This window comes from Hemibagrus wyckioides, linkage group LG14 (assembly GCF_019097595.1).
Source record: "Hemibagrus wyckioides isolate EC202008001 linkage group LG14, SWU_Hwy_1.0, whole genome shotgun sequence".
NCBI classification, from domain to species: Eukaryota; Metazoa; Chordata; class Actinopteri; order Siluriformes; family Bagridae; genus Hemibagrus; species Hemibagrus wyckioides.
Window position 1 is genome coordinate 11,648,993 of NC_080723.1, and position 24,983 is coordinate 11,673,975.

Here is a 24,983-nt window from a genome sequence, read left to right on the forward strand (position 1 = left end):
CTATCCAGGGAATGTGAAGCTAATGGGACACCAGTCTATCATTGGTCACCACACACACACATTCACATACAGGAGTAATTAACACTAAGCAGACTGCCTTTGGGCATGTTTTTGGCTAAAACCCACACAGACACAGAGAGAACATGCAAAACTTTTCACAGACAGTAACCTGAGCTCAAGATCAAACCAGGATCCCTGGAGCTCTGAGGCAGCAGAAATACTTGCTGTGCCATCAGCTATAAGGCCATGTGTGATATAATAAAAAGTCTCTCATATGCATTTTTTCATGTACTACACTAATCACCCATACTTCTTCTTATTTATTTGACTAGAATTGTGTATTTATTATTTAAAGGTATCACATTGCTGCTCTTTTCTACAAATTTCAAACAATGCACTTTAGAAATCGGCGCTATACTCCTGTATGTCAGTATTCTTTTGTCAGTATTTAATACTTATGATTGTTCTCCAGTTCTGTTACAAAAATAGCACCTGCTATGCTTTCCATTTTCAGCATTATCAATAAAAACACATGAGCATGATTAAGAGAAATGGCATGATTCCCAAACAAAAGTGTTGATGGCAATGGAAGGTCCCAAAAGATCAGTGATTTCTTATGTACAACAACTTTTATTTTCGTTAGCATAGCTCCAAAAAAAATATTTATTTTCCATTTCACATTTTTTACAGGTTGTCTCCAACCACATATTGGTGTTGATGTGTAAATAAAGTGGGAGCAGTCATGCACTAAAATACATGTTAATGGAAGCAAATGATATTGTATCCTTAAGTCAACATCCTGAGTGTTTTGAGAGAAGTTGTAATAAAAAGCAGAGAGTGATAACCGTCTGTCACCTGAAAGGATATTGCTTCATCCAGATCAATTCATCCTAGCAGAAGAATTGATTATATGATGCAGGAGACAGAACTGATTATATCATTCAAGAGACAGAATGAACTGATTAAATATAACCAATGAAGAAAAACAAAAAAATTTATTCTATGGCATTTTTCAATTACATTTTCCAAGTATGTCAGAACATTTGAACGAAATCCAGCAAATGTATCAACCTGAAGGTTTATGGTATATTTTTAATTTAACATGTACAAATGTAAAGAATATAAAACAAATGATGCTTATCTATTAAAAAACACAACAGAAAGCATACACAAGACTCTTGGCCCTGTATATGTAACATTGCCCTTGTGGCATAAATCTGTCTCTGCCTCTTTAAATATGCCTAGATCAATTGTGACTAACTGCCTGGACATCCTGATGGGCTGTCTTATCTCTTACAACTGAGATTTGAAATGATGACTTCATTGAGTTTCACAGAACTCCAGTTTCACAGCACAACAGCACATTTCATTTGATTGTAATGGTACTTTTTAGACTACATTTTGCAAGGATATTTGGTGAAACACAGCCTTCTCTTAAGCTGAATAACTATGGTGAGTAAACTGGATAAAGAGTGTTAATGTTAATGGTCATGTAAATGAACAAGTGTACTTAAGCTGTTGACTTGCAGGTTTACAGTAATCGCTATGGTGTGATTTTCGCCTGTACCTGTGGTGTGATCCTGGGTGTGGGCTTCGGGGCTAACTTACTGGTGTTCACCCTCTTCGCCAAACACAACACCCTACGCAAGAATCGTCTGGACGTGTTGATCCTCAGCATGGCTTTGGCTGACTTCCTCACGCTGCTTCTCATTCCATTCACTCTACACTCAGCTGTCAGTTTCTCCTGGCCTCTAAGCGACACATCGTGTAAGATTTACCAGTTCCTGCTGGCTTTCTCTCTGGCTGCCAGCACTTACTCATTATGTGCTGTCTCAGTGGCTCGAGCCATGATCATCACTAACCCTTACCACCCACCTACTACAGACCTTGTTGTCCTGATGCTCATCCTGGCCTGGGCTCTGAGCTTCTTTATCAGCTTGCCATTGCGTATTTTTGCCACTAAAGAGCGCCTCGGCCCAGGGCTCACCAACTTTACCTTCTGTCTGCCCACCATCAAAGAGCACCACTATCAAGTCATATTAAGCCAGTTTGTTTTGTATTACTTCATACCAATGCTGGTTATTGCTGTTAATTACGTGCGCTTGGCTCGGTTTCTCCACAAGAGCCCAGTGATGTCTATGGCCAGTGTGCGGAACACTCGGCGAGCCTCACTCATGGTGTTTTTGGCAGCTGGGACATTCTCTGTATGCTGGCTGCCTGGTTATGTCCTCGAGTTGTGTGTGTACTTGGGTCTCTACAAGCATGGTCAAGCTTGGGAGATGTTCTATTTTACCTGCACGGTGTTACAGTACCTGCACCCATGTGTCAATCCAGTGCTATATGTGTTGCTGGCTAAGCGCTACCGGGGAATGCAGGGAGCCTGGCTCTTTCAGTGCAATCGCAACAGGGTGCACCCCCAGGTTACTAGTGTGACTGAAAGCTTCTGAACTTTTCTAAGAGACTCTGCTTTTGACATAGAAAATGTTGTCTCTTTAAAATATATATTCTTAGAAAGTGGAATGTTACTGGCTTTTTTTTTTCAGTGTCCTACAACCTCTTTGGCCTTCCTCTCTCTTTTAGCTCTATTTCATGTTACAGGCCACACAGAGTTTGAACTGACCCATACTTTTACTATCTGAACACCACATGAATATAAAGGGAACTGAAATTTTTACTGTCTGTTTTTCACCGAAATGTTAATAAAAGCTTTTCCCTTCACTAAGGTAAAGAAGACTGAAAGACTCTTACTGAATGAAAATAATACCCTTAGCATCAATAACAATCATCATGTAAACTCTATGGAGATAAATTTGAACAACTGACCGAACGTTCAACACTGTGGATTGTTTGGTAACTTTAGAAGCTGTTAAATACATTGACATTAGCATTAAGGTTCAGACATTACCGCTGTTCTGACTGTAATGTTACTTAATAATATATTGCACAATAATGTACAATAATATAAACATAATTATGCTTGGTAAATGTTTGAAACTATATAATGTCAACTCAAATGATGGGGAAAAAATGATGGGGGGGGGAAGCAGGTGTGTGGGAAGTGGGGCTTTAAGGGTGCAGCAGCACCCCCTAGTGAATCAGCCTCAATAACGTTTTACTATTTTATACTAGCTAATATTCAATAATATATCAATTGACAGGGTTACCCAGAGCTGTGGGAAACATATGACCTAGTAATATATACATTACAGTGTGCTTTTCCCCCCATTTGGCATTCCTGGCCATATTTAATCATTTATTTAATTATCTCAGTCACCCCCAGCATATTATGTGGCTCACAGAGGATCTCAGGATTAAAGTTAATAGATATCAAGCCAATTCTAACACTGAATTAGATGTTCCGAGAAGATATTGAGTTCTGGCAGAACTGGAACAATACAGCTGTTCATACATCCAAAACTTCGTAAGGCCAAGAACAAGAGAAAAAAATATTCCCAAAGATGCAGGAAACAACTTCATTTGGATGTGTGCAAAAATACTCGTATGATGTCAGGGATAACATATACTTCCTTGTCTTGTTAGTGTCCAACAACATTTAGTACTTTATTGTGGAATTCTGACTTATATCCACATTCACTTGCTATTTTATCAGGTGTTCTTTGTACCTATACAATCATTGATCTGTTTCTATGCATAATTTTAGCCATCCGCAGTGATAAAGGTTCACACCAGGCCATATTATTTGGGTGATCTGTGAAGTTTTTTTTTAAGCACAATTTTGTGTTGTCTTCTCATGTGTCCATTTCTGACCACAGACCCAGATTTGTTAGTAACCAATACATAACTATGTTAAAGTCAGTGTCAGGATTCTTACATACACTACATGGCCAAATCTATGTGGACAGCTGACCATCAAACCCACATGTGATTTGTGAACATCCCTTTCCAGATTGAGTCCCACACCTTTAGGCTTTCCACTAGGTTTTTGCAGCATGTCTGTGGGGATTTGTGATTAGTCTGTGGTTCAGCTGGTGCTCCAGTTTATCCCAGCAGGGTTGAGGTCAGGGCTCTGTGCAGGCCACTCAACTTCTTTCTCTCCAACTTTGGCAACCTATGTCTTCATGAACCTTGGAAATTAAACAATTAAGTCCATTTACAATGATTCTTTGTCCAAGTTAATAAACACTAGGTTCATGTGATGACATTCCTTTTATTATATTGCATGGCTTGAGTTAAAAATCACTATTTCAACATTTCAATTTTAGTTTGCTTAGAAAAGCTGAGAAAGTGACTGTAATTTCTTACAAATTTTATTTATAATTCAAAATAAAACACAGCATTGTGCTTTACCCAGAGAAATGTGACTGTTTTCAGTCTGGAAAAAACTTAGCCAAAACATTCAAGGCTATTATACACACCCATCATCTTTTGTTCTAGTCCAAGTGAAGCAAGGAGTATTATTTGTTTTTCTAAATGCAAAAAGCATGTATAATGCATGTATAAGCTGTATGTTCATTGTTTTTTTTATGATAAAACAACTTCAGCAATCCAATTTCTACAGGGTCTTATTAGTTTGTGCGTGGTTCGGATAAAGAACGAAATCAAATATGGCTACAAATAAAAGCTGCTGAAGGAACATTATACATATATATATATATATATCAGTGAACATGTTCTCCACATCCCTTCTAAATACTTTTTTTTGCATTATGGTTTAATAATAGAGTCAACCTTAGTTTTCCCTGGGCTAACATACGCGTGTTATATATTAAGAGAAGTCCACCAATTTTTCAAAATTTGACACTTCCTAATCTTGAGGCTGCTCAGTGTGTGTGGAACGAGAGCTTTGCACAGTTTGCGTGGTAAACACAAATGGCCTTCATAATCCCAGCACCAAAGAGCACAATTTCCATACATTGTTTAAAGATGTAACCTCTGGCACCACATGATCATGGGCGCCAGTGAAATTTTGAGAAATTGGTGAGTACTAGCTTTAGTAATCATCGCCTCTGCTGACCACCTCCTTGCAGGTTGGCTTCAGCAAGATGGTGTGTTCAAACTGAGCCGTATAACAACCTTTAGTGTCGCACAGAGGTGGGTATGGGTCAATGATGCCAAGATCACACAGGTTCTTCAGTGCCATCAGGTATTTCGTTTCGCCAAGACGGTCAAGCCAGCGACGACAGAATGCCAATGTGCCAAAGTTCTCATTGATAACATTCAGCAAATGCTTGGCCCTTGGAAGCCTGTGAGGGTGAAGAAAATAAGTCATGAAATGGTATATACTTACACAACACACAAATGCTTCAGAAATTACTAAGGCCATGTGCTCTGTTTAAGGCCCTGTTTTGTTTTGTTTTTTTAAAAAAAAAAACTTTATAGACTTTGTTGTTCTCAGTTTCCTTTAAAAAGGGTTTTTAACCACCATGCCTCAGATCAGTACCAGGACATGGCAGTCATTTCCCTCTCCTCCATGGTAGGTCTCAAGTGGAAGTGATGACACCAGGTTTCACAATGAGAAAGAGGGAAACACTAACACAAGGAAGCTAAATAAAACTGTATTAAAGGATGGCATTCATGGACAACTCACAACTCATATGAGTCAATCTTTCCAGAAACTCATCACCATCTTACTTTAGTAGTATAAGCATATGAGGTTTGGAATAGGAATTAATGTGTGGGAAGCTCCATGACCAAAAGTATATAAACATAGACTAAACATTAGATGTTAAATATCTGCTACTGTAGTGCTTACAGGGCAAAATTGAAGGATACTATAGAACATTTGTTTGGAAGCAAATTACTTGGGATGAGAGTTACTCAGGACAAGTTTTCCTGTTTGTTTTATGTATTTAAAAAATTGTGCTATATCTCCTCCCATCAGTGTTTTAGACTGATGGCATCCTTAGTTCCCGACCTAGTGAAACATCCATCCATCGTCTATACCCGTTTTATTAGGGTCATGGGGATCTGCTGGAGCCTATCCCAGAACACACTGGGCAAAAGGCAGGGGTATACCCTGGACAGGTTGCCAGTCCATCACAGGGCATCTAGTGAAACAGTGCTGATGTATTCATTGCTAGAGACTTTAAAGCACTTTGTACATCACTCTGGATAAGGGTGCCTGCAAAATGCTATACTGTTTCACAGCCTTAGTGGAAATTATAAACAGTAGCACTGAAATTAGTATACATTTCCATTCAGCTACGTGAGAAGTTCTGCTACCTTGCATGGTCACCTTCTTGTTGCATTCTATTTGGAAAGATCTTCTCAGTATTAAAATCTGATACTTAAAACAGGGTTTGGGATTTCGCTGCAGAACTACTTGGTAGATGCAACAGCAACATATGAGGCTTTGTGTAATGAAGAATAATATCGTAGCTGCATTGTTATTTCTAATGAAAACACTTCTTGGGCTGTATTTCTTTCTCGGTTAATAATCCTTATGCCTTCATATCATTTGGAAAAGTTTTGAAGACTTGCCTGATTGGCACATGTCCGACTTCAAAGTTTTTCATGTAATGTGAACACTCCATGTCATCATGCACCATGCCTTTTCCTGTGCTTCCAAAAGTCTCGATAGCATATACCTCCCCTTCCTGGAAAACAGTTGAGCAGTGAGACACACAAGAGGCACACAAATCATTATTAAACGATTGTACACATCCGTGTGCTTTGTGTCAAACTGCAAAGGAGGGTTAGGAGCAGGTTTTCATGCACAGCTCACTTCTAACAAGCTGCCAGTAGCTGATAAACAAGTTTAACAGATATATTTAGACACACCCTCAAAGAGAGTCTAGCTTTTTGTTCCAATATCAAGACCAGTAATTCTATAATATGTACAATATCTATACCAAGAACTCCACAGTATCATCTAAAACCTTGAAGGATGCAAAAAAGCTAAGCACAGACTCTTCACTGCATTTATGAAAGATTACAGATGACTTTAGTATTCCCATGTACACCTATGCTGACAGACTCTAGCTCCTAACTAAATAAAATCAAATAAAAGCAATATTAAAGCTACAGTGCATTTGATTATTATTTATTTATTTCATTTAGCAGGAGTGTGTGATATGGGTAGAAAGAATACTTTCTATTCGAACGTTCCTGAGCTGCTGCAATTCACCATGATGGCCATGTGACAGTGATGCACAGTCAGCACTTTGTCAGGAGTGCCAGGCCAGATTTGGCAGGCATATTCTCCTGGAAAGCTCCTACATTTAGCCAGCAGTGTAGAGAATCCTTCAACAAAGCCTTATATTTTAACCAGCTAACTATGTTGTGTTATTTGTGACAGCAGATTGATCAGAGGTTCAGCACAGGCACTACTGCTTAAACAACTGAGGCCTCAAAGCTATAAATACGCTGAGAATTATAAATGCATCATATTATATTTATAGCACACAATATATCCATCTATATTGTTATCTTATTGTACAGTTCCCCGAGTGTGACATAAGAAAACCAATAACAGGCCTGAGGCAAATATCACATTAAATCAATAAACTCAGAGTTATAGATATGTATGAAAACATATTACATTCATCATGCACCATTCTATCATGTAGGAATGATGGGATAATTTTAAGTACAGCATTCACACATCTTTCTCTTAAGACTTTTTTTTTAAGGTGAATGTCATTTTCAAATGATCACATCATACGAATTGAATGAGGTGGGGACACTAACCTCCATTTTGGTCGCTTCTCCACCCTTGACAATAGGCACAGTCTTTCCTGCATGTATTCTGTACTGTCCAATCGAGTGGCCGTTGAGATTTCTAATTGGCTTTACTATGGGAATGTGAAAATATAATGCAACACAACATTACTAAACTGTATTAGGGCCTAGTTTTATTGGCAGTCAGTTGCACATAGTGCAGAAAAATATACCTTGATATGTTTTCCCATCTAACTCCACTTCATAAGACTCCATGACTTCCTGAATGGCTTCTCCAATGTCGCAAAGACGGACATCAATTCCTGCACACTGACACACACAGAGACGCACATAATTTATTATAGAAATGTATAAAGTAAATATTTCTTCTATTTGAAATGTATAATACGTCAAAGCAAACTACTAGTCCCAAAATATCAATAGCTATGATTTACATAACAGCAATCTCTTTGTAAACGTTTACCTTAATTCCAGTATTTGTGGCATCTTTAACAGCTTCCAGCAGTTTATCATACTTTGGGTTGAAAGTTACGGTAAAGGCACAGTCAATAATTCTACCTGCAAGACAAAATTCATAGACTTAATAAAAGAAATACAAGACAACAAAATAAACAGAACAAGCAGATACACTATGCAGTTCTCTTATAAGTAGCCTACAGACCATTAATGTGCGTGCCAAAGTCAATCTTGCAGACATCATCATATTGGAGCACTGTGGGGTCGCCAGCGTTGGGTGTGTAGTGAGCGGCACAGTGGTTGAGGGAGCAGCCGGTAGGAAAAGCAAGGCCAGCATTGAGCCCATTCTCTTTTATTAACTTCCTCGAGCAGTCCTCTAGCTTTTGACTATAGTAGGAAATACCACAGTAATGAGTTATAATATCAAAAACACCGCTGGTAGATATTTCACTTGTTTTGAATAGTACTAAACTGTGGAAGTTCCCCTGAAACAAATTATGAGGGTAAAAGCAAAATTGTGAACTTACCAGATGTCAATCATGGTCATGCCCGGTTTAATCCAGCTCATGACATATCCCCTGACTTGCCGATGTGCCTCTGCGGCCTGTCTGAAATCGTTCCATATTTCCTCACTGGCCTGATTCAACACACGCTTCTCTTCACTGTTCATTCTCCATGCAGCCTCACGCCTGATTGAAACACAGGACCGTGCAACCATAAACCACTTATGACTTCCCAACATTAGAATACGAGACATCTAGAATGAGTGAGATGTTGGTGTTAATGATATGTACCCATCTTGTACAAGCGGGTATTCACATTCTTGTCCCTTGGGGAAAATGCCACTTGGATAAAGTTCACAGATGGGAATAGATGGAGGATCAGTTTGAACCTTGCCTAAACAGGACAAATTGTATAAACAATAAATTGCTGGGCACTGCAAACATAATGTTAAAATCGGGCCACTCCAAACAAAGTTATATTATAAATAACTTACCACCCTTCTTCTTCTTCTTCTTTTTCTTCTTCTTTCCGTTATCATCACCATCTTTAAATAAATGTAAAATAAAATAAATCTCCACAAGAAACAATTGCTCAACAGCATGCCACGTTGGGCAGAGTGCTGAGGAAAATCATGACAAAACTATTCAATGAGCACAAGAGCACACAAAAAGAACAGACCATCCTCGCCATCCTCTTCCTTCTCTTGTTCATCCAAGGTCTGCTGATCCAACAATTTTATCACTTTATTGATGTCAGCATCTCCTTCTCCATTTGCATTTCCTGTTAATCACAAACGCATACAAATGTGAAATGTATTCCAACTCCATGACTCTAGACAGCACTGCTTTTTAGTAACATTTAGGAGCGAACAGAGAATCCTCGGCATCATCTCTTCTGTGTGAAATCTTTATTTATTGATTTATTTATTCTCCTGCTACACTGCACTGTAACGAAAACGGCACAACCAACTTATCATAGGCATAACGAACTTACAGCACAGACCAAAAAAATTAGTACCAGAATCACAAAAAAATCAACATAAACATATTTAATGTGTTGTATAGTGGAATGTCCTATTAACAAACCCTAGACGGACAGATTAGTTTCTTAATGCAATTCTTACCCACAGTCACTTAACCCGGGTTATGATGAAAGGTGTTTTAATGTGTTTTTCTCATGAAAAGAACACTCTGTAGTAATTAGGGTGCATATTATACTGAGGCTGATACTGACTTGAAATTCATCATGTTCACTTGATCCAGCCGACACCTTGCTATAAAATCTGCCACCACCAAACACCGGATGTTTCACATCAACATACGCAATGTTTGATGTGTCCACTTTGTCAGCCCTAACAACAGGATCATGAACTGGTCTGGATGTGGCCGCAGTAAACTATTTCAGCAAACTGAGCCAAATATTTAAAATGTACAAGATAAAAGCAGCTGACAGACCTATGGGGAAAAAAAGATTTCGAAGATTCTACTTTTATATGGCGTAATCACAGAGACTTCTGTGACAGATAGAAAGAGAGGCCTCTGTTGTGGCTTATCTAAATTATTTAAGCTGAAGAAAGCTGATTGAACCAGAGCCTAGTAGCTACAGAGACGTGAGGCCAGAAAGTTTTCTTTATCCTCTGTATGACTGATGACATGGCTTGTTTGAGGAAAAAAAGAAAAGAAAAAAGTGTTACTCAAGACAAAAGTGGTCATGTGAACCTCAACACTCTTTATACTCATAATCTTATTTATAGCCATAAACTAATCACTAATGGTTAAGTACTAAAAGGTAACTGTTGGTGTATTTCAGTCAAGCTGTAAATCTGGACCCTTTTTTAAACTAGTAATTTTTTGTAACTAGTCCTTCACAAATTTTTCACATGAATACTCCTTATCTAATACACCAGCTGTGACTGTAACTGGTTTGGAGCAGTAAATAAACAGGAATGTGATAAGATCTGCATGATAAGACTGCATGTTCCAGCAGTACTAAGTATGAGCCTCTACCCGTGTTTAATCCTGACATAGTTTTGTGTTTTGTACCATTTTTGTTAGCCGGTTCAGCATGCGGTTTTGGACGCGGTCCGGGAACACGCCGTCCCGGTGCGTGCGGCCTGTATCAGTTTTTACCGGTAGTCCTGTAGCTAGCATCTTTTTCATTAACTAGCATTAGCTGCTTAAGCTAGCGTATTTAACCATTCCAACAGTCGACCGCTGTGTACACCACTAATTAAAGAAACTAGACAGCATGGAATTAAGTAAAATTATAAAGTTATGGTCAGCTCGAGACTCGTGGGGTAACTGCTTCTAGTGTTTCGCAGGCTAAGTTAGCAGTGGATCTGGAAATAGCACACAGGCTGAACTGGACTTCGGGAGACTACGTAGTTAGCGCGCACGAGCATGAACACAACTTGTTATGCGACTGTTGTTTCTTTACCTACGACCGCCGCTTTGCTCTTCTTCTTCTTCTTCTTTTTCTTCTTTGACGCGTCGTCGGCGTGATCGATTCTGTCCTTGGGCTCATGTGCGTCTCCGTTTTGAAGGATCTCCACTTTAGTTCCCTGCTCCGTCAGCTCCTGGTCCGCCATGTTTGCACAGGGGAGAGCCACAGCGCAGACACGTGGGAGCAACGCGCCTCGACATCAACACACCCGAACCAGCCGACACACGCCACACATCCTTCATACACTCACGCACGAAAATATAGAACAAAAAAATAAAATAACAGTAGCCATAAAGTTCGACGTTATGCTATTTTAAGTACGTTCTGTGTCATTTCAAATGTACTTTGACACAAAACTATCCGGGTTTCCTCCTTTTTCCTGATGATCATTTATAGCGAAAAAGTCCATTTTACTACTATGGTCATCTCCCCAGCCTCCAAACAGAAACATATGGCTTTCCCAAATTTCTCCAATTTCGTAAATGAACTTGGCAACAAAAATAGCTAATACAGACTCCTCTTTAGGGATTACATTCAGGAAATTCCACGAAATAAATTACCCCCATCATTGGCTATGATTGTGTTGAAGAAACACAATTATTGTGGTCTAGGAATAGTAGTACCATATTGTAATAAAGTGTAATGAAGTGATTTGTTAAAAGTCGTTTTTCTAGCTGTAAGTACAAAACACTCAAAAATACACTTATATTGGCATTAGTTTTGGGACTTCTGCCTTTACATGCACATGAACTTAAATGACATCCTATTCTTAATCCAAATTCTCCAAAATGTCTTGGTATGCTTTAGCATTAAATGTTCCTTTCACTGGAACTAAGGGGGCCAAACCCAACCCCTGAAACCCAACCCCACACCATAATCCTCCACTAAACTTTACACTTGGCACAATGCAGTCAGACAAGTACCGTTCTCCTGGCAACCACCAAACCCAGACTCATCCTTCAGATTGCCAGACAGAGAAGCATGATTCGTCAATCCAAAGACCACATCTCCACTGCTCTAGTGTCCAGTGGTGGTGTGCTTTAGACCGCTGCATCCAGTGCTTTGCACTGACTTGGTGATGTAAGGCTTGGATGCAGCTGCTCGGACATGAAAACCTATTCCATGAAGCTTTCTACACACTGTTCTTGAGCTAATCCGAAGGCCACACAAAGTTTGGAGGTCTGTAGCTATTGACTTTGCAGAAACTTGCTGACTTCTGCACACTGTGCGTCTCAACATGCGCTAACCCTGCTCTGTGATTTTACGTGGCCCACCGCTTTGTGGCTGAGTTGCTGTTCTTCCCAACTCTTTCCACTTTGTTATAATACCATTAACAGTTGACCGTGGAATACTTAATAGAGTGATTTAGAGTAGTAGATTTTACGAATGGATTGGTACCAGTGGTACCAAGCTTGAATTCACTGAGCCCCTGAGAGTGACCCATTCTTTCATGAATGTTTGTGGAAGCAGTCTGGATGCTTAGGTGCTTGATTTTATACATGTGTGGCCATGGAAATGATTAAAACACCAGAATTGAATGAATTGGAGGGTGTCCCAAAACTTTTGGAAGTATAGTGTATGTAATGATAAAAGCCAAAATTATAGACTGGAATGTTAATATCTATATGAAGATATGAAGTGTGGTGCTTTATGAAGGCTGAATGTTTACACTAATGAGATCTACTTCAAAAGGGTACAATATAGATAGCCATTTGTGCAAAATAGGGTATGGCAGGGAATTGGAATTGTTACAGAAACTAAAGCCTGTACATGCAGAAAGTATTAAAAAGTATTTTTAATTGCTATTAGTAAGCACAGCATTACAGCTTTAACATTTTTCTCCATTTGTGTATGATATGTGTTGCCACAGCTCAAAGACAAATTCGCATGAATCAGAACAGATTTTCCACTGAGCCAGTATGAGTCTACATCTTTATAAAAGCCTTATTAATACTAATTATCTACTCTTATAGGGTGATACCCACAATTTTGTTAACAAAAAATCTGATCTCAATCATTTTAACCATGGCATGGTTCCTGTGTGGTGACAGATGAGCTGGTTTGAGTCTTTCTGATTCACTGGAATGGGGGAAAAAAGGCTTTTGTGTCTGTTCAAACCAGTCATGCCAGTCTTGAGGCACACAACAATACAGTAATGGTTCTTTCCTGTAAATGGACACTGGATGTATAATGTCTGGCTAGAGTTGACAAAAAGTACTGTAAGAATGTACTATAGACAAGCGAAGTAAAGACTTACATAGTTAAAAAAAAATAAGATACAATCCAATACATTTGCTCAATTGGCTGATGCCTTTTCAAAAAAAGTGAATTACAACTGAAGAAGGACAAAATGTATCTGAAGAGTAAGTGTTTTGCTCAAGAACCGAACAATAGATATTTAGATGTGCTGGTAGTTGAACTCATGACCTTCTGCTTCACAAATCAAAGCGTTAACAACTTAGCCAATGCAAGTACATCAACTAGTTTGACTAGCTTGACTAAAAGTGGTTTCTATCACTGAATTGAATCACAATTCAATCAATCAATGCATGATTGTTAAGCTACACTATATTGCCAAAAGTTTTGGGACACCTCTCCAAATCATTGAATTCAGGTGTTGTTTTTCAGGGGTTGGGCTTGGCCACTTTAGTTCCAGTGAAAGGAACACTTAATGCTTCAGCATACCAAGACATTTTGGACAATTTCATGCTCACAACTTTGTGGGAACAGTTTGGTGATGACCCCTTCCTGTTCCAACATGACTGCACACCAGTGCACAAAGCAAGGACCATAAAGACATGGATGAGGGAGTTTGGTGTCCCAAAACTTTTGGCAATACAGTGTAATTGCATTACAGAATAGATGGTTGTTCGGATCATTGACTCTTAACCTTCAGAGCAGTTGCATCCTGGCTTTAATTGTATTTTATTTTTATTGATTATTTTTTAAAGTATCAGGCATGAGCAAATGTACTGGATTAACATTTTATACTACCGTACTTCACTGTAAAGATGCCATCACGTGTGTATTGCTATTACATGCTTATGCACACATATAAATGTCTATTATGTAACGTTTGTACAGTTTTTAATGTAACATCTCCGCCTTTTTGCGAAGGAAAAAGTTGGATAAATACCATATTTTTTTTTTTATTATCCGTGAACTTCGCATTTCTATGCAAATGCGTCTCCATGTAAACTCAGACGTAGTCAGGAAGAGGAAGTGGAGTTCGCCTCAGTTGTAAAGTTTGTCAGCTAAAAACAACCATAACAAACCTTCCGTCATCTGACAAGTAACACTTTTACCGTTATGGGAACCACAGCTACTAAATTACCGAAGGATCAGTTATCGGAGTATCAGGTAAATAATTATATTTTGTATGATCACTGGGTATATTAGAAAGCTAGCCAAGTTAACTGTTAGCATTGGAAGCTAGTATATATTACACAGTGGGACATGGTGTCGGGTTACGTACACCGTTTGTTTCCTCGCATCCTATGATTTATTTATTATTGAAAAAATAACTTTTTTTTTGTTTTATGAAGTCCTTTTTCATAAATCCGCACAAAGAAAGCTGATTTTTTTTCTGAGTTGTATTACCTCACCAGCTCATGTGAGTGTTTTGGAGGGTTAAAGGTAAATTGATAGCGCTTTAAATGATGTCGCTTTGTGTGTTTAGGAGCTCACCTTCCTCACCAAACAGGAAATACTGCTGTAAGTAAAACAAACTTTGAATCTAATAAACAGCATCCAAATACTGTCTCATTCAGTTTAGAGCCTTCGTTCAGAAATGTTTTAAAGTTTATGTGCGACACGAACAACTTTAATGTATTGTAAAGTAACTCAACACACCAGTATTTATTAGCAGCTAATCTCCCATAATACAGGCAAGTCATACATTAACCACAACAGAGTCCATTTTCTTTTTGTCACCGTTTGTGTTTCAACAATCAAGTGCACATAAGAGATTCACTGAACTCCTGGAAAGAAATGACAGGCAACAACCCAGTTCCCGGGTACCCATGGATAAAATTTGTGCTTTGCCAGAGCTCAAGGTGAGTAAAAACATCAGGAACAGGTTCATGTGTGTTTCACGTCACATTACTCTGGATTAGACAGTTGATGCACATACACCGATCAGGCATAACATTATGACCACCTGCCTTATGCCCACCAGATCCTTTAAGTCCTGTAAGTTGCGAGGTTCAGCCTCCATGGGCCCCACCTCTCAGCTTACAGGATTTAAAGGATACTTTTGATAGATACTGGCCACTACTGAACACCCCACAAGAGCTGCAGTTTTGGAGATGCTCTGATCCAGCCTAGCCATAACAATTTGGCCCTTGTCAAACTCGCTCAAATCCTTACGCTTGCCCATTTTTCCTGCTTCTAACACATCAACTTTGAGGACAGAATGTTCACTTGCTGCCTAATATATCCCACCCACTAACAGGTGCCATGATGAGGAGATCATCAGTGTTATTCACTTCACCTCTCAGTGCTCATAATGTTATGCCTGATCAGTGTATACTCAATATGGGTCTGCTGACCAGTTGAATCAGGTGTATTAGTTCAAGGACAACAATATAATACCACCTATTTAAATTAACACTATCTACTGAAATACAGTGGCTGAAGTTTTGTTATGAGATCTGACCTGAACAACATCCTTTAAACATTTCTCAGTTTCTGCCTGCCAGATTATATACAGTAGCCTTCAGTAATGTAGTCATATTAAGCATAACCCCATTACTTCTACATTATTTCATTGATTGTTCTGTTATTCATATATACACAAACACCCAACATCCATGGATAATTCTGTGTAATTCTTTGCCTACAATCTAGTCCAATCCGTTTCGAAGAAGGATCTGCCACGTCTTCTCCACCTCAGACACAAAGGATGGGAGCTTAAGCTTTGAAGACTTCTTGGATCTCCTGAGCGCCTTTAGCGATTCGGCAACACTTGAAATCAAATCACACTATGCTTTCAGAATTTTTGGTAAGGTTACACACACACACACTTGCTATCCATGCAGGTCAATGAAAATACTGGCCAAATGCACTTACTGCCTGCTTTATAAGGAACCCCTGTGCGATCGTGCAGCAAATGCAAGAAATGATGCAGATACAGAGCTACAGTTAGTCTTCACTCAAACATCAGAATGGGGGAAAAATGCCTTCGCATCGAGGCAGACTTGATTCTGAAAATTGTATGTAGCAGCAGTTTCTGAACATTTCAAACCAGTCCATCTATCATCAACAACTATACCATGATCAAATTCATGGACATCACATTTGTCACTCATTCAGATGTGAACTGAAGCTCTTCACCAGTGTCCAAATGTTCCTTATAAATTGACCAGTGATGGTATAATGATTTTTATATTTTGATTTCCTCTTCATTTAATACTTTACTAATCATACAGGTCACTGCAAATAGAGGCCTTACATGTGGGCTAAAGTCCATGTACCTAAACAACATGAAAGAAATATTAAGAATTGATTTAGCATTATTTAATCATTCCAGATTTTGACGATGATGGCACGCTGGATCATGGAGATCTCGAGAAGTTGGTGAACTGCCTTACTGGGGAGTCTGCAGACACGAGACTTACTCCTGAGGAAATGAGTCAGCTCATAAACAATGTGAATATGTTGTGCAACACACACACACACAATCTCAGCCTCTTTATCATTATTAGATTAGATCTTTTTTCCTTTGCTGCTGTAAGAGAAAAAAAAAGCTGCCTGCTTTTCTAATGAGCACACCGTTTAATTTACAGATTCTTGAGGAATCAGACATCGATAAAGACGGGACTGTAAACCTCTCTGAATTTCAGCATGTTATCTCCAGGTCTCCAGATTTTGTCAGGTAAGTAACCTAGCTTTACTGTATTTGATCATTTACTTCCAGGTACTTTCATGTCTTTTGAGTTTGTTGTGCCATTTAGTAACCAAGCATTGTACTTTCCAGTTCTTTCAAGATTGTGCTGTGAAGACTACTGAGAACAAAAGACATTTTTACATCCAGCTCATTTTCAACATGTGTGCACTTTGCTCTTCAGCCAACATTACTAATTTAACATGTTAATTGTGGTTGTGTCTGTATTTCACCTGCCTTTTAAACATTTCAGTATCTCTGTTCTTACTTTAAAATAACTTTTATTTCTCACTTGCTTGTTTGGACATATATTTGTATATTTGATAATTGCTTGTATTGTCCCTTATTTTTGTGTTGCATAACAAAAGTGAAAAGATCTTTAGGGACAAGATACAGTACTATATGTGAGGGTCATAATGGGACACGGTGCTTCGGAACTGCTGCCACAAACGTGTTCCATAATCCACAGGTAACATCTTCCACACTCATTTTACCACTGGAAAAAAACTCAACAATCTTTGGTTCATCTGAACTGCATCTTGAACCATGACCCAACTGGCCATAGAGACCTGTTTCAGAAAACAAACAGGAACTCATTAGATCAGGCCACCATATTTATTAATCCACAAACTAGAAAGTAAAATGTCTTACCCCATCCCCAGGTGTAGAGATCACCAGTGCCTAAACAAATAAATATATTTAACTCATTCCAACACCATCAAATTCAATAAAATCTAAACAAAAGGAAAGAGAGGTTACAGAATCTTACTTGTGATGGCCGCTGTGTGACGGGATCCACAGCTGACCTTCTTAATTTCAGATGCTTCTGATACATCCACCAGGGCGGGTAACGCTTGAATTGAGATGATCACATCACTGGTGTCCTCGTTTTCCTTTTTGTCTGCCTCTATACAGAAACATGCATACATCAAAAAGAGAAACACACAGACTGGCAAAAGGAGGGGGGAGAGAGAGAGAGAGAGAATGTGTGTGTGGAGGAGAGTTTTGGCCTGACTCACCAATTCTTTCTTTATCTTTCTGACTCTCCTCTCTGAGGCCTTTTGATGGCAGGCCAATCTGTCCACTCTCATTCCAGCCCCATACATACAGATCTCCTCCAACTGTGTACATGAATTTTTGACAATTTCAACAGGAATGATAATTCAATAATTCTTTCTACATGTATGTGTACACCAACCAGGCATAACATTATGCCAAATATTGTGTTGGTCCCCCTTTTGCTGCCGAAACAGCTCTGACACATCATGCACTGTGTATTCTGACCCCTTTCTATCAGAAACAGCATTAACTTCTTCAGCAATTTGAGCAACAGTAGCTCGTCTGTTGGATTGGATCATGCGGACCAGCCTTCATTCCCCACGTGCATCAATGAGTCTTGGTCGCCCATGACCCTGTCGCCGGTTCACCACTGTTCCTTCCTTGGACCACTTTTGATAGATACTGACCACTGCAGACCGGGAACACCACACAAGAGCTGCAGTTTTGGAGATGCTCTGATCCAGTTGTCTAGCCATCACAATTTGGCCCTTGTCAAACTCGCTAAAATCCTTACACTTGTCCATTTTTCCTGCTTCTAACACATCAACTTTGAGGACAAAATGTTCACTTGCTGCCTAAAATATCCCACCCACTAACAGGTGCCATGATGAGGAGATCATCAGTGTTATTCACTTAACCTGTCACTGGTCATAATGTTATGCCTGATCTCTGAATAGTTAATAAGCTTTAATGATCATTAAGGCACACATAACTTGTAAATTTACCTTTGAATCTGTGCAACTCATTTACAGTGAAATAAAAAAGTTTTTAAAAAATCACACAGACAACAGAGCATTCCCCTATAGTATGAGTAAAATATCTTTTTAAAATTACATATTAATTAATAGTGCCAGTAATCCACAGTTAATATATAACACTATGAAGAGTTATGTCTATACTGTACTATTGAAATGGAAACAGGAAAAAGGTTGATTCTCACCACCAATGCATGCTGAATGCCAGCCTCCTGCAGCGACAGATTTCATTGGGACTCCCCACAGAGCCTCAACTGCTCGAGGCTCATCCTCTGACACCAGTGTGCCATGACCCAGCTGACCATGACTGGCAAGGGAACAAGAAAAGCCATGGCAACATTACTGTCATCTCATCTCATTCAACAGTGTGCTTTAAAGGCTAAGGTGCAAGAATACAGAAGCAATGCAAACAGGATGGGGAAACTTTGTTTAAAGTGCATAAACTATTTATGCAAAAGTTAAAATGTCTGCAACATTAAGTAAAGGAGAAATAATACGTGAATGGGCATACTGCTGTTATTAAAAAGTGGTAACAATTATTAGTATTGTCAAACTTTTAAACATTAGTAGTCACGCTTAATGTTATAAAACTAATTATTTTCTATCAGTAGTCATAGCAGCTATAAACAGTCTTTCCCTCATCAGCCTCTCTTATTTTTCTCCATCCTAAAGTTCAGAAATACAAGAAATATGCAGTTTGTCATATTTCCTTGGAACAAGAAAAAAATCTTGAAAACTTTCCCAAGGAGGAAAAACTTACTGTTAGAAAGCGCTGACATCTCTCACTGCGACCATAAATGTTAAACAGATGTCTCCTTACAAAAAGCTTCACGTTCAATCAATTCATCAATCATCAATTATTATGTCATGATAACACAGAAATTAGCACATTAATACAAAATGAATCAACGCCTTCTGAATTCATCAGTGCTATGGGCACTTACTTTACTAAATTAAGTTTATTTAGTATTAATTATTCATTTAATAAAAAAACTCCTCTCACCTGCCATGTCCCCAGGTGTACACAGTCCCAGAGGCTGTGAGTAGAACAGCGTGCTCGGTGCCCAGTGCTAGGCTCGCTGCCTGTAGTTGGGTAGAGAGGGGGCGAAAAAATGGAGGCTTGGAGGCTATATATCCACCTGGGACCAGCGGCAACGGAAGAGCATTCCCTTTTCAATTAAAAAAAATACAACAGTTAGATATGTGCTCTGGAAATACTAAAAAGCAATATTCATACAATGCTTTGACTTTTCAGAACAGTTTCACTAAAACAGAGCTTTCTCAGTCCCGCACTGAGGGACCCCCAGCAGATAGCCTGTGTTTTTAAACAGCTAAAAACACATCTGAGGAACATTGGTAAAAAGAGCATTTTAGTGCTGATGCCAGGCTGTGGTTAGTTACAAAGTAAAGCTCTCAAGGACTGGATTGTGAAGCTCTGTACTAATGTCTTTGAGGGATTTTTGCCATCCAAGTCATTTTGAAGGTAATAGTCTGGCTCTGAGTCAGGGAACGCTGTCATATCCAGTGTACCTCATGCCCAGTGTTCCTGGGATGGACTCCAGATCCACCACACCCCAGAGCAAGATGAAGTGGTTACTGAAGATAACAAATTAATGCACTAAGCCAAGAAGTGTGGTCCAGGAAAAATAAGCAGTGAGTCTGCGATTTATACAGATTGTTAACTGTGCTGAAAACCACATCCAACTCTTATGAAAAATATTAGATGTAGTATTGAACTTTTTAAATATGATTATTAGCTAGTTTGGTGGAGGGGGACATGGTGGCTTAGTGGTTAGCACCCTTGCCACACACCTCCAGGGTTGGGGGTTAAATTCCTGTCTTCACCCTACAGTGTACATAGTTTGCATGTTCCTGTTCCATAGTTTGCATGTTCATGACCCTGGTGCTACATAGACAAAATTACAACATATAATTACAGAACAGCAAACAACACAGAGTTATAGACAGAAAGTTTGTCCTAGCTACATAAAGTGCAACGTGTGCAACCAGTGCAAGAAGATGGATGGATGGATAGCCAGTTTGGTTGCTTGATTTGCTGTGAATCGGTGTAACCCAAAACACAATAAGTACATCGTGTGAACTTGGACCCTAATGTTGATGGAATTCTCTATAATAAAAAGCTCTAGGGTTTCAGGACAAACAGAATATCATTGTACAAATATGAATACGCTTAATATATGACTAGATGAATTCCCGGAGATTATTTTTTACAGTGACAGGTTTGAGTTAAAAAAGTTTGTGCATCACTACAAGAGACCTGAGATGCCTTGAAAACATAAAGCAGTGTGTATAATCACATTACCAGTCTTTTCAGTGGTGTTTAGTTCTCCACTCCAAACAAGTGCTCTTCCATTCCTGTGTAAACTCCAGCACTGGACAGTGTGAGTAAAGCTGAGGGTTAAACAGCTCTCAGTGAGGACAACATCCTCACACCCTTCACTCTCTGACACCAATCCGCTGCTCTCTGCTCCGTGTACACACACACACCTGCGCGCGCCTGCACGACACACACATCACATCTCATGAGAGAAACATGTGGATGCACACATCTGTACAACATCAGCATTAAAAAAAGAAAGCCCTTACCGGTTATGTGAAGGACAGCACTTCGGCTCCAACTTGCAACTATTTTTTGTGTTGCAGTTTTTTGTTTTGGGCTCAAACCTGTTCTGCTGAAAGTCTCAGCACAAGTACACCAAGTGTCCAGCTCCACCGGACTCAGCACGTTCATGCCATCCTTTTCATCTTTTCGCTGGGGGTCTATTTGTCTGAAGCCATTAAAACCAAAACCAAACCAATTCATTGAAGTAAATCTGCCAACAGAAACAAACTACAGTACTATCAATTTCATTAATATTATTCTCACTACTCGATTCGTACAGAACACGATCTGTACTGCGCATGCGTCTACTTCTTGCCTGTAGTTTACTGTTGTTGTAAAACTACTAATGTCATGTTACAATGAGTTGTTGGCCGCAGTTTCGCGCATGCGCAGAACGGAACCCGAGTTTCCGCACATGCGCAGTACAAATCGGATCGAGTAGCGACAGTGACGATTATATTGTACACCTTTGTTATTGGAACAGTGTGAAAGCAGCAGCATTGTTGTAATTTAATTTCAAAATAAAAGCCTTACACTAAGTATTATTATTATTATTATTATTATTATTGTGGGAGTATTATTGTTATATATGATAACATTTGATAAAAATTACACAAGTAAATGCTTTATCTTGGTCAGGGTCTGGAGCACGGAAACACTAGGAGTGTAGCAGGGTGTGGATGCCACTGAATGGGATGGACGCGCACACACACACACACACACACACACACACACACAGGTTGAAGGAAGCCACAGAATACATTTTACATTTATTCAAACAATCTTACAATTTATTTAATTGAATGACATTGTCGGTTTATTTTATGCAATAAGAATTCAAAACATTACATTTAGGTTCGATGTCAAAGAAGAAAAAAAAACATTAAATATTAAAAGTTCAACCGTTTGACTGTTTCCTGCTTCACACTTCCGTTTCCACGCAGCAACCCAAAGCTACAATACAGAAACACAAAAAGCTCCACAGAGGGAAGTGACTGCAGGAGATCATGGTGAAGTGTCTGATCTTTAACACAGCTATAGCGAACCTCGCATTTATTATACATATAGAGTCACTAGCTTTGTTTATAGTTTAGTACTCGATCAAATCATACGTTTATTAATGGTAGTTAGATCAGAGAAACATGTGATTCAGACAGATTGAGCCTGACAGCTTGTTACTGTGTAAATATGTTTCTTTCCACCAATTTATGATCTAAGCTTTTCCCTCTGTCTTGTTGCTTTCCAGGCTGAAGTGGAGGAAACACTGAAGAGGATTCAGGCACACAAAGGTGTTATAGGGACAATAGTCGTCAATGCTGAAGGTAACATCTGTTTGTTTTTAACCCTTGTTTTTCAACCTGATAGAACACCTTTGGGATGAATTAGAGTGGAGACTGCGAGCCAGGCCAAAACTGGGACGTCTGCCTTTACATGCACATGAATGGAATATGGAGTTGACCCGCCCTTTGCAGCTATAACAGCTTCAACTCTTCTGGGAAGGATTTCCACAAGGTTTAGGAGTGTGTTTAAGGTAATGATGCTGGATGAGAAGGCCTGGCTTGCAGTCTCTGCTCTAATTCATCCCAAAGATGTTCTATTGGGTTGAGGTCAGGATTCTGTGAAGTTCCTCCACGCCATAGTCACTCATCCATGTCTTTATGGACCTTGCTTTGTGCACTGGTGTGCAGTCATGTTGGAACAGGAAGACATCATCCCCAAAATGTTCCCACAAAGTTGGGAGCATGAAATTGTCCAAAATGTCTTGCTATACTGAAGCATTAAGAGTTCCTTTCACTGGAACTAACCACTGAAAAACAACACCTGAATTCAATGATTTGGAGGGGTGTCCCAAAACTTTTGGCAATACAGTGTAAATACCATAGAACTCCTCAGCACATGTTTATTTCATGAGTATATTGAAACAATAGGCTTTTTATTTATTGCAGCATTAATTTGGCTATTCATTAGAGCCATGGATTTTTTTTTATACCTGTCATTTTCACCCACAGAACACATTAAGTCCAATTTGATAGTTTATAGGTCCAATCTGATACTTACTTACTCTGGCAGTACATCTGTGAGTGAGTGAGGTTTGAAATAAACTACTACAATTGAAGTGGTCAGCCAAAAGGATAACAATTATAACCACTCAATCATACATAAATGTAATCATTTTTGAGTTTTCTTCACCACAAACACACAAACAAAAAAATATTATAGGTCCTCTGGCTATGCTTTTAGGACCCTAATTTAACAACCAGTACCAAAACAATGTTTTGTTTTGGCTCATCCATCCATCCATCTATCCATCTGCCCATCCATCCGTCCGCCCATCCGTCTGATAATCCATCCATCTGCCGATCCATCCATCCATCAATCCATCCATCCGCCCATCTATCCGTCCTTCCACCCATCCGTCTATCCGCCCTTCCGCCCATCCATCCGTCCATCCATCCGCCCATCCATCCATCCGCCCAGCCATCCTTCCACCCATCCATCCATCCATTAATACATCCATCCGCCCATCCATCCATTCGTCAATAAATGAATCTGTCTGTCCATCCATCGGTCTGCCCATCCTTCCATCCGCTCATCCATCCGCCCATCTTTCCATCCGCCCATCTTTCCATCCGCCCATCTTTCCATCTGCCCATCCATCCATCTGCTCATCCATCCATCCACCCATCCGCAGCATCTGGTGTTTTCATCCTGCATTTTATACAGATTTCACAAATCAGGAAGTCCAACAGCTTTTGCTTGTGATTCTCTGTTAAACTATCTCACATCTATTCAGCATTAATTGATAGTTAAATTGTACATTAACATTAAGGATTTTCTTCATCACTTGCATCATAGGTTATGTCTAATTCTCTTAAACTGTAATTTATTAAAAAAAAATCTTTTATTTCTCCACTTTTTCAATCATTATAACATTTTACCTGAATCAAATTAATCAAAACAAAAAAGGAAAATCCCTTTTTTGGACATTCGGCTTCTTAATATATTGCCCATGTACTCCCTTCTATTGTGTTTTAAATAAAATGGTTGTTTCTTTCTAAAAACCATTGTTGTGCAATTAAACCTCACCCTTGACTATGATGTTTTCAGGGATTCCCATTAGAACGACACTGGACAATTCCACTACAGTGCAGTATGCAGGCTTACTTCATCAGCTTGCTATGAAAGCGAGGAGTACAGTCCGAGACATTGACCCTCAGAATGACCTCACTTTTCTACGTATCCGGTCTAAGAAACATGAGATCATGGTGGCACCTGGTAAACCGCTTTACATATCAAGCAGATTCATTTTGTTGTTTTATACACAGAATATATGATATCCAGTCTAACAGGAGTTTTCTTTTTTCTTTTCATTCACAGACAAAGACTATCTTCTCATAGTGATTCAGAACCCAAGTGAATAGGACTGAAGGACAGAGTCAGCAAACGCACACTGCATCATGATTATTCATTAGTTTTTCCATTACCTTCGTGGTTTAATCTGCTTTCTGCACGTAAAATTAAATGTTAAGACCATTTCTCTAAAACATATGTGTCCTTTTTAACTTACAAAAATACATTGTTTAATGAAATAAAATGTCACTTTAAAGAAAAAATTCTA

At 39.1% G+C, this 24,983-nt stretch overlaps 5 protein-coding genes across 5 annotated transcripts; 3 read left to right on the forward strand and 2 right to left on the reverse strand.

Annotated features, from left to right (window-relative positions):
- The first annotated feature begins 1,379 nt into the window (after positions 1–1,379).
- LOC131365120 (galanin receptor 2a) lies at positions 1,380–2,447 on the forward strand. Its single transcript, XM_058408746.1, has 2 exons — positions 1,380–1,452; positions 1,516–2,447. Exons 1-2 carry the CDS (start codon positions 1,380–1,382, stop codon positions 2,445–2,447), a joined length of 1,005 nt encoding a protein of 334 aa, XP_058264729.1.
- A 1,701-nt stretch (positions 2,448–4,148) lies between these two features.
- On the reverse strand, positions 4,149–11,223 carry metap2b (methionyl aminopeptidase 2b). Its single transcript, XM_058407528.1, has 11 exons — positions 11,038–11,223; positions 9,280–9,381; positions 9,095–9,145; positions 8,892–8,994; positions 8,625–8,786; positions 8,303–8,484; positions 8,105–8,199; positions 7,854–7,950; positions 7,651–7,754; positions 6,442–6,557; positions 4,149–5,204 (listed from the first exon to the last, which is right to left on the reverse strand). Exons 1-11 carry the CDS (start codon positions 11,186–11,188, stop codon positions 4,952–4,954), a joined length of 1,416 nt encoding a protein of 471 aa, XP_058263511.1. The 5' UTR covers positions 11,189–11,223; the 3' UTR covers positions 4,149–4,951.
- A 3,016-nt stretch (positions 11,224–14,239) lies between these two features.
- cib1 (calcium and integrin binding 1 (calmyrin)) lies at positions 14,240–17,218 on the forward strand. Its single transcript, XM_058407530.1, has 7 exons — positions 14,240–14,403; positions 14,723–14,757; positions 14,999–15,098; positions 15,892–16,045; positions 16,574–16,692; positions 16,830–16,918; positions 17,021–17,218. The coding sequence occupies exons 1-7, from the start codon at positions 14,353–14,355 to the stop codon at positions 17,040–17,042; spliced, it is 570 nt and encodes a 189-aa protein (XP_058263513.1). The 5' UTR covers positions 14,240–14,352; the 3' UTR covers positions 17,043–17,218.
- On the reverse strand, positions 17,018–21,815 carry rccd1 (RCC1 domain containing 1). Its single transcript, XM_058407529.1, has 8 exons — positions 21,349–21,815; positions 21,065–21,259; positions 19,745–19,910; positions 18,927–19,048; positions 17,947–18,048; positions 17,697–17,834; positions 17,579–17,608; positions 17,018–17,496 (listed from the first exon to the last, which is right to left on the reverse strand). Exons 1-8 carry the CDS (start codon positions 21,563–21,565, stop codon positions 17,339–17,341), a joined length of 1,128 nt encoding a protein of 375 aa, XP_058263512.1. The 5' UTR covers positions 21,566–21,815; the 3' UTR covers positions 17,018–17,338.
- A 421-nt stretch (positions 21,816–22,236) lies between these two features.
- Positions 22,237–24,963, forward strand: dynlrb2 (dynein light chain roadblock-type 2). The gene is made up of 4 exons (XM_058407531.1): positions 22,237–22,374; positions 22,611–22,686; positions 24,473–24,640; positions 24,743–24,963. Exons 1-4 carry the CDS (start codon positions 22,372–22,374, stop codon positions 24,784–24,786), a joined length of 291 nt encoding a protein of 96 aa, XP_058263514.1. The 5' UTR covers positions 22,237–22,371; the 3' UTR covers positions 24,787–24,963.
- The last annotated feature ends 20 nt before the right edge of the window (positions 24,964–24,983 follow it).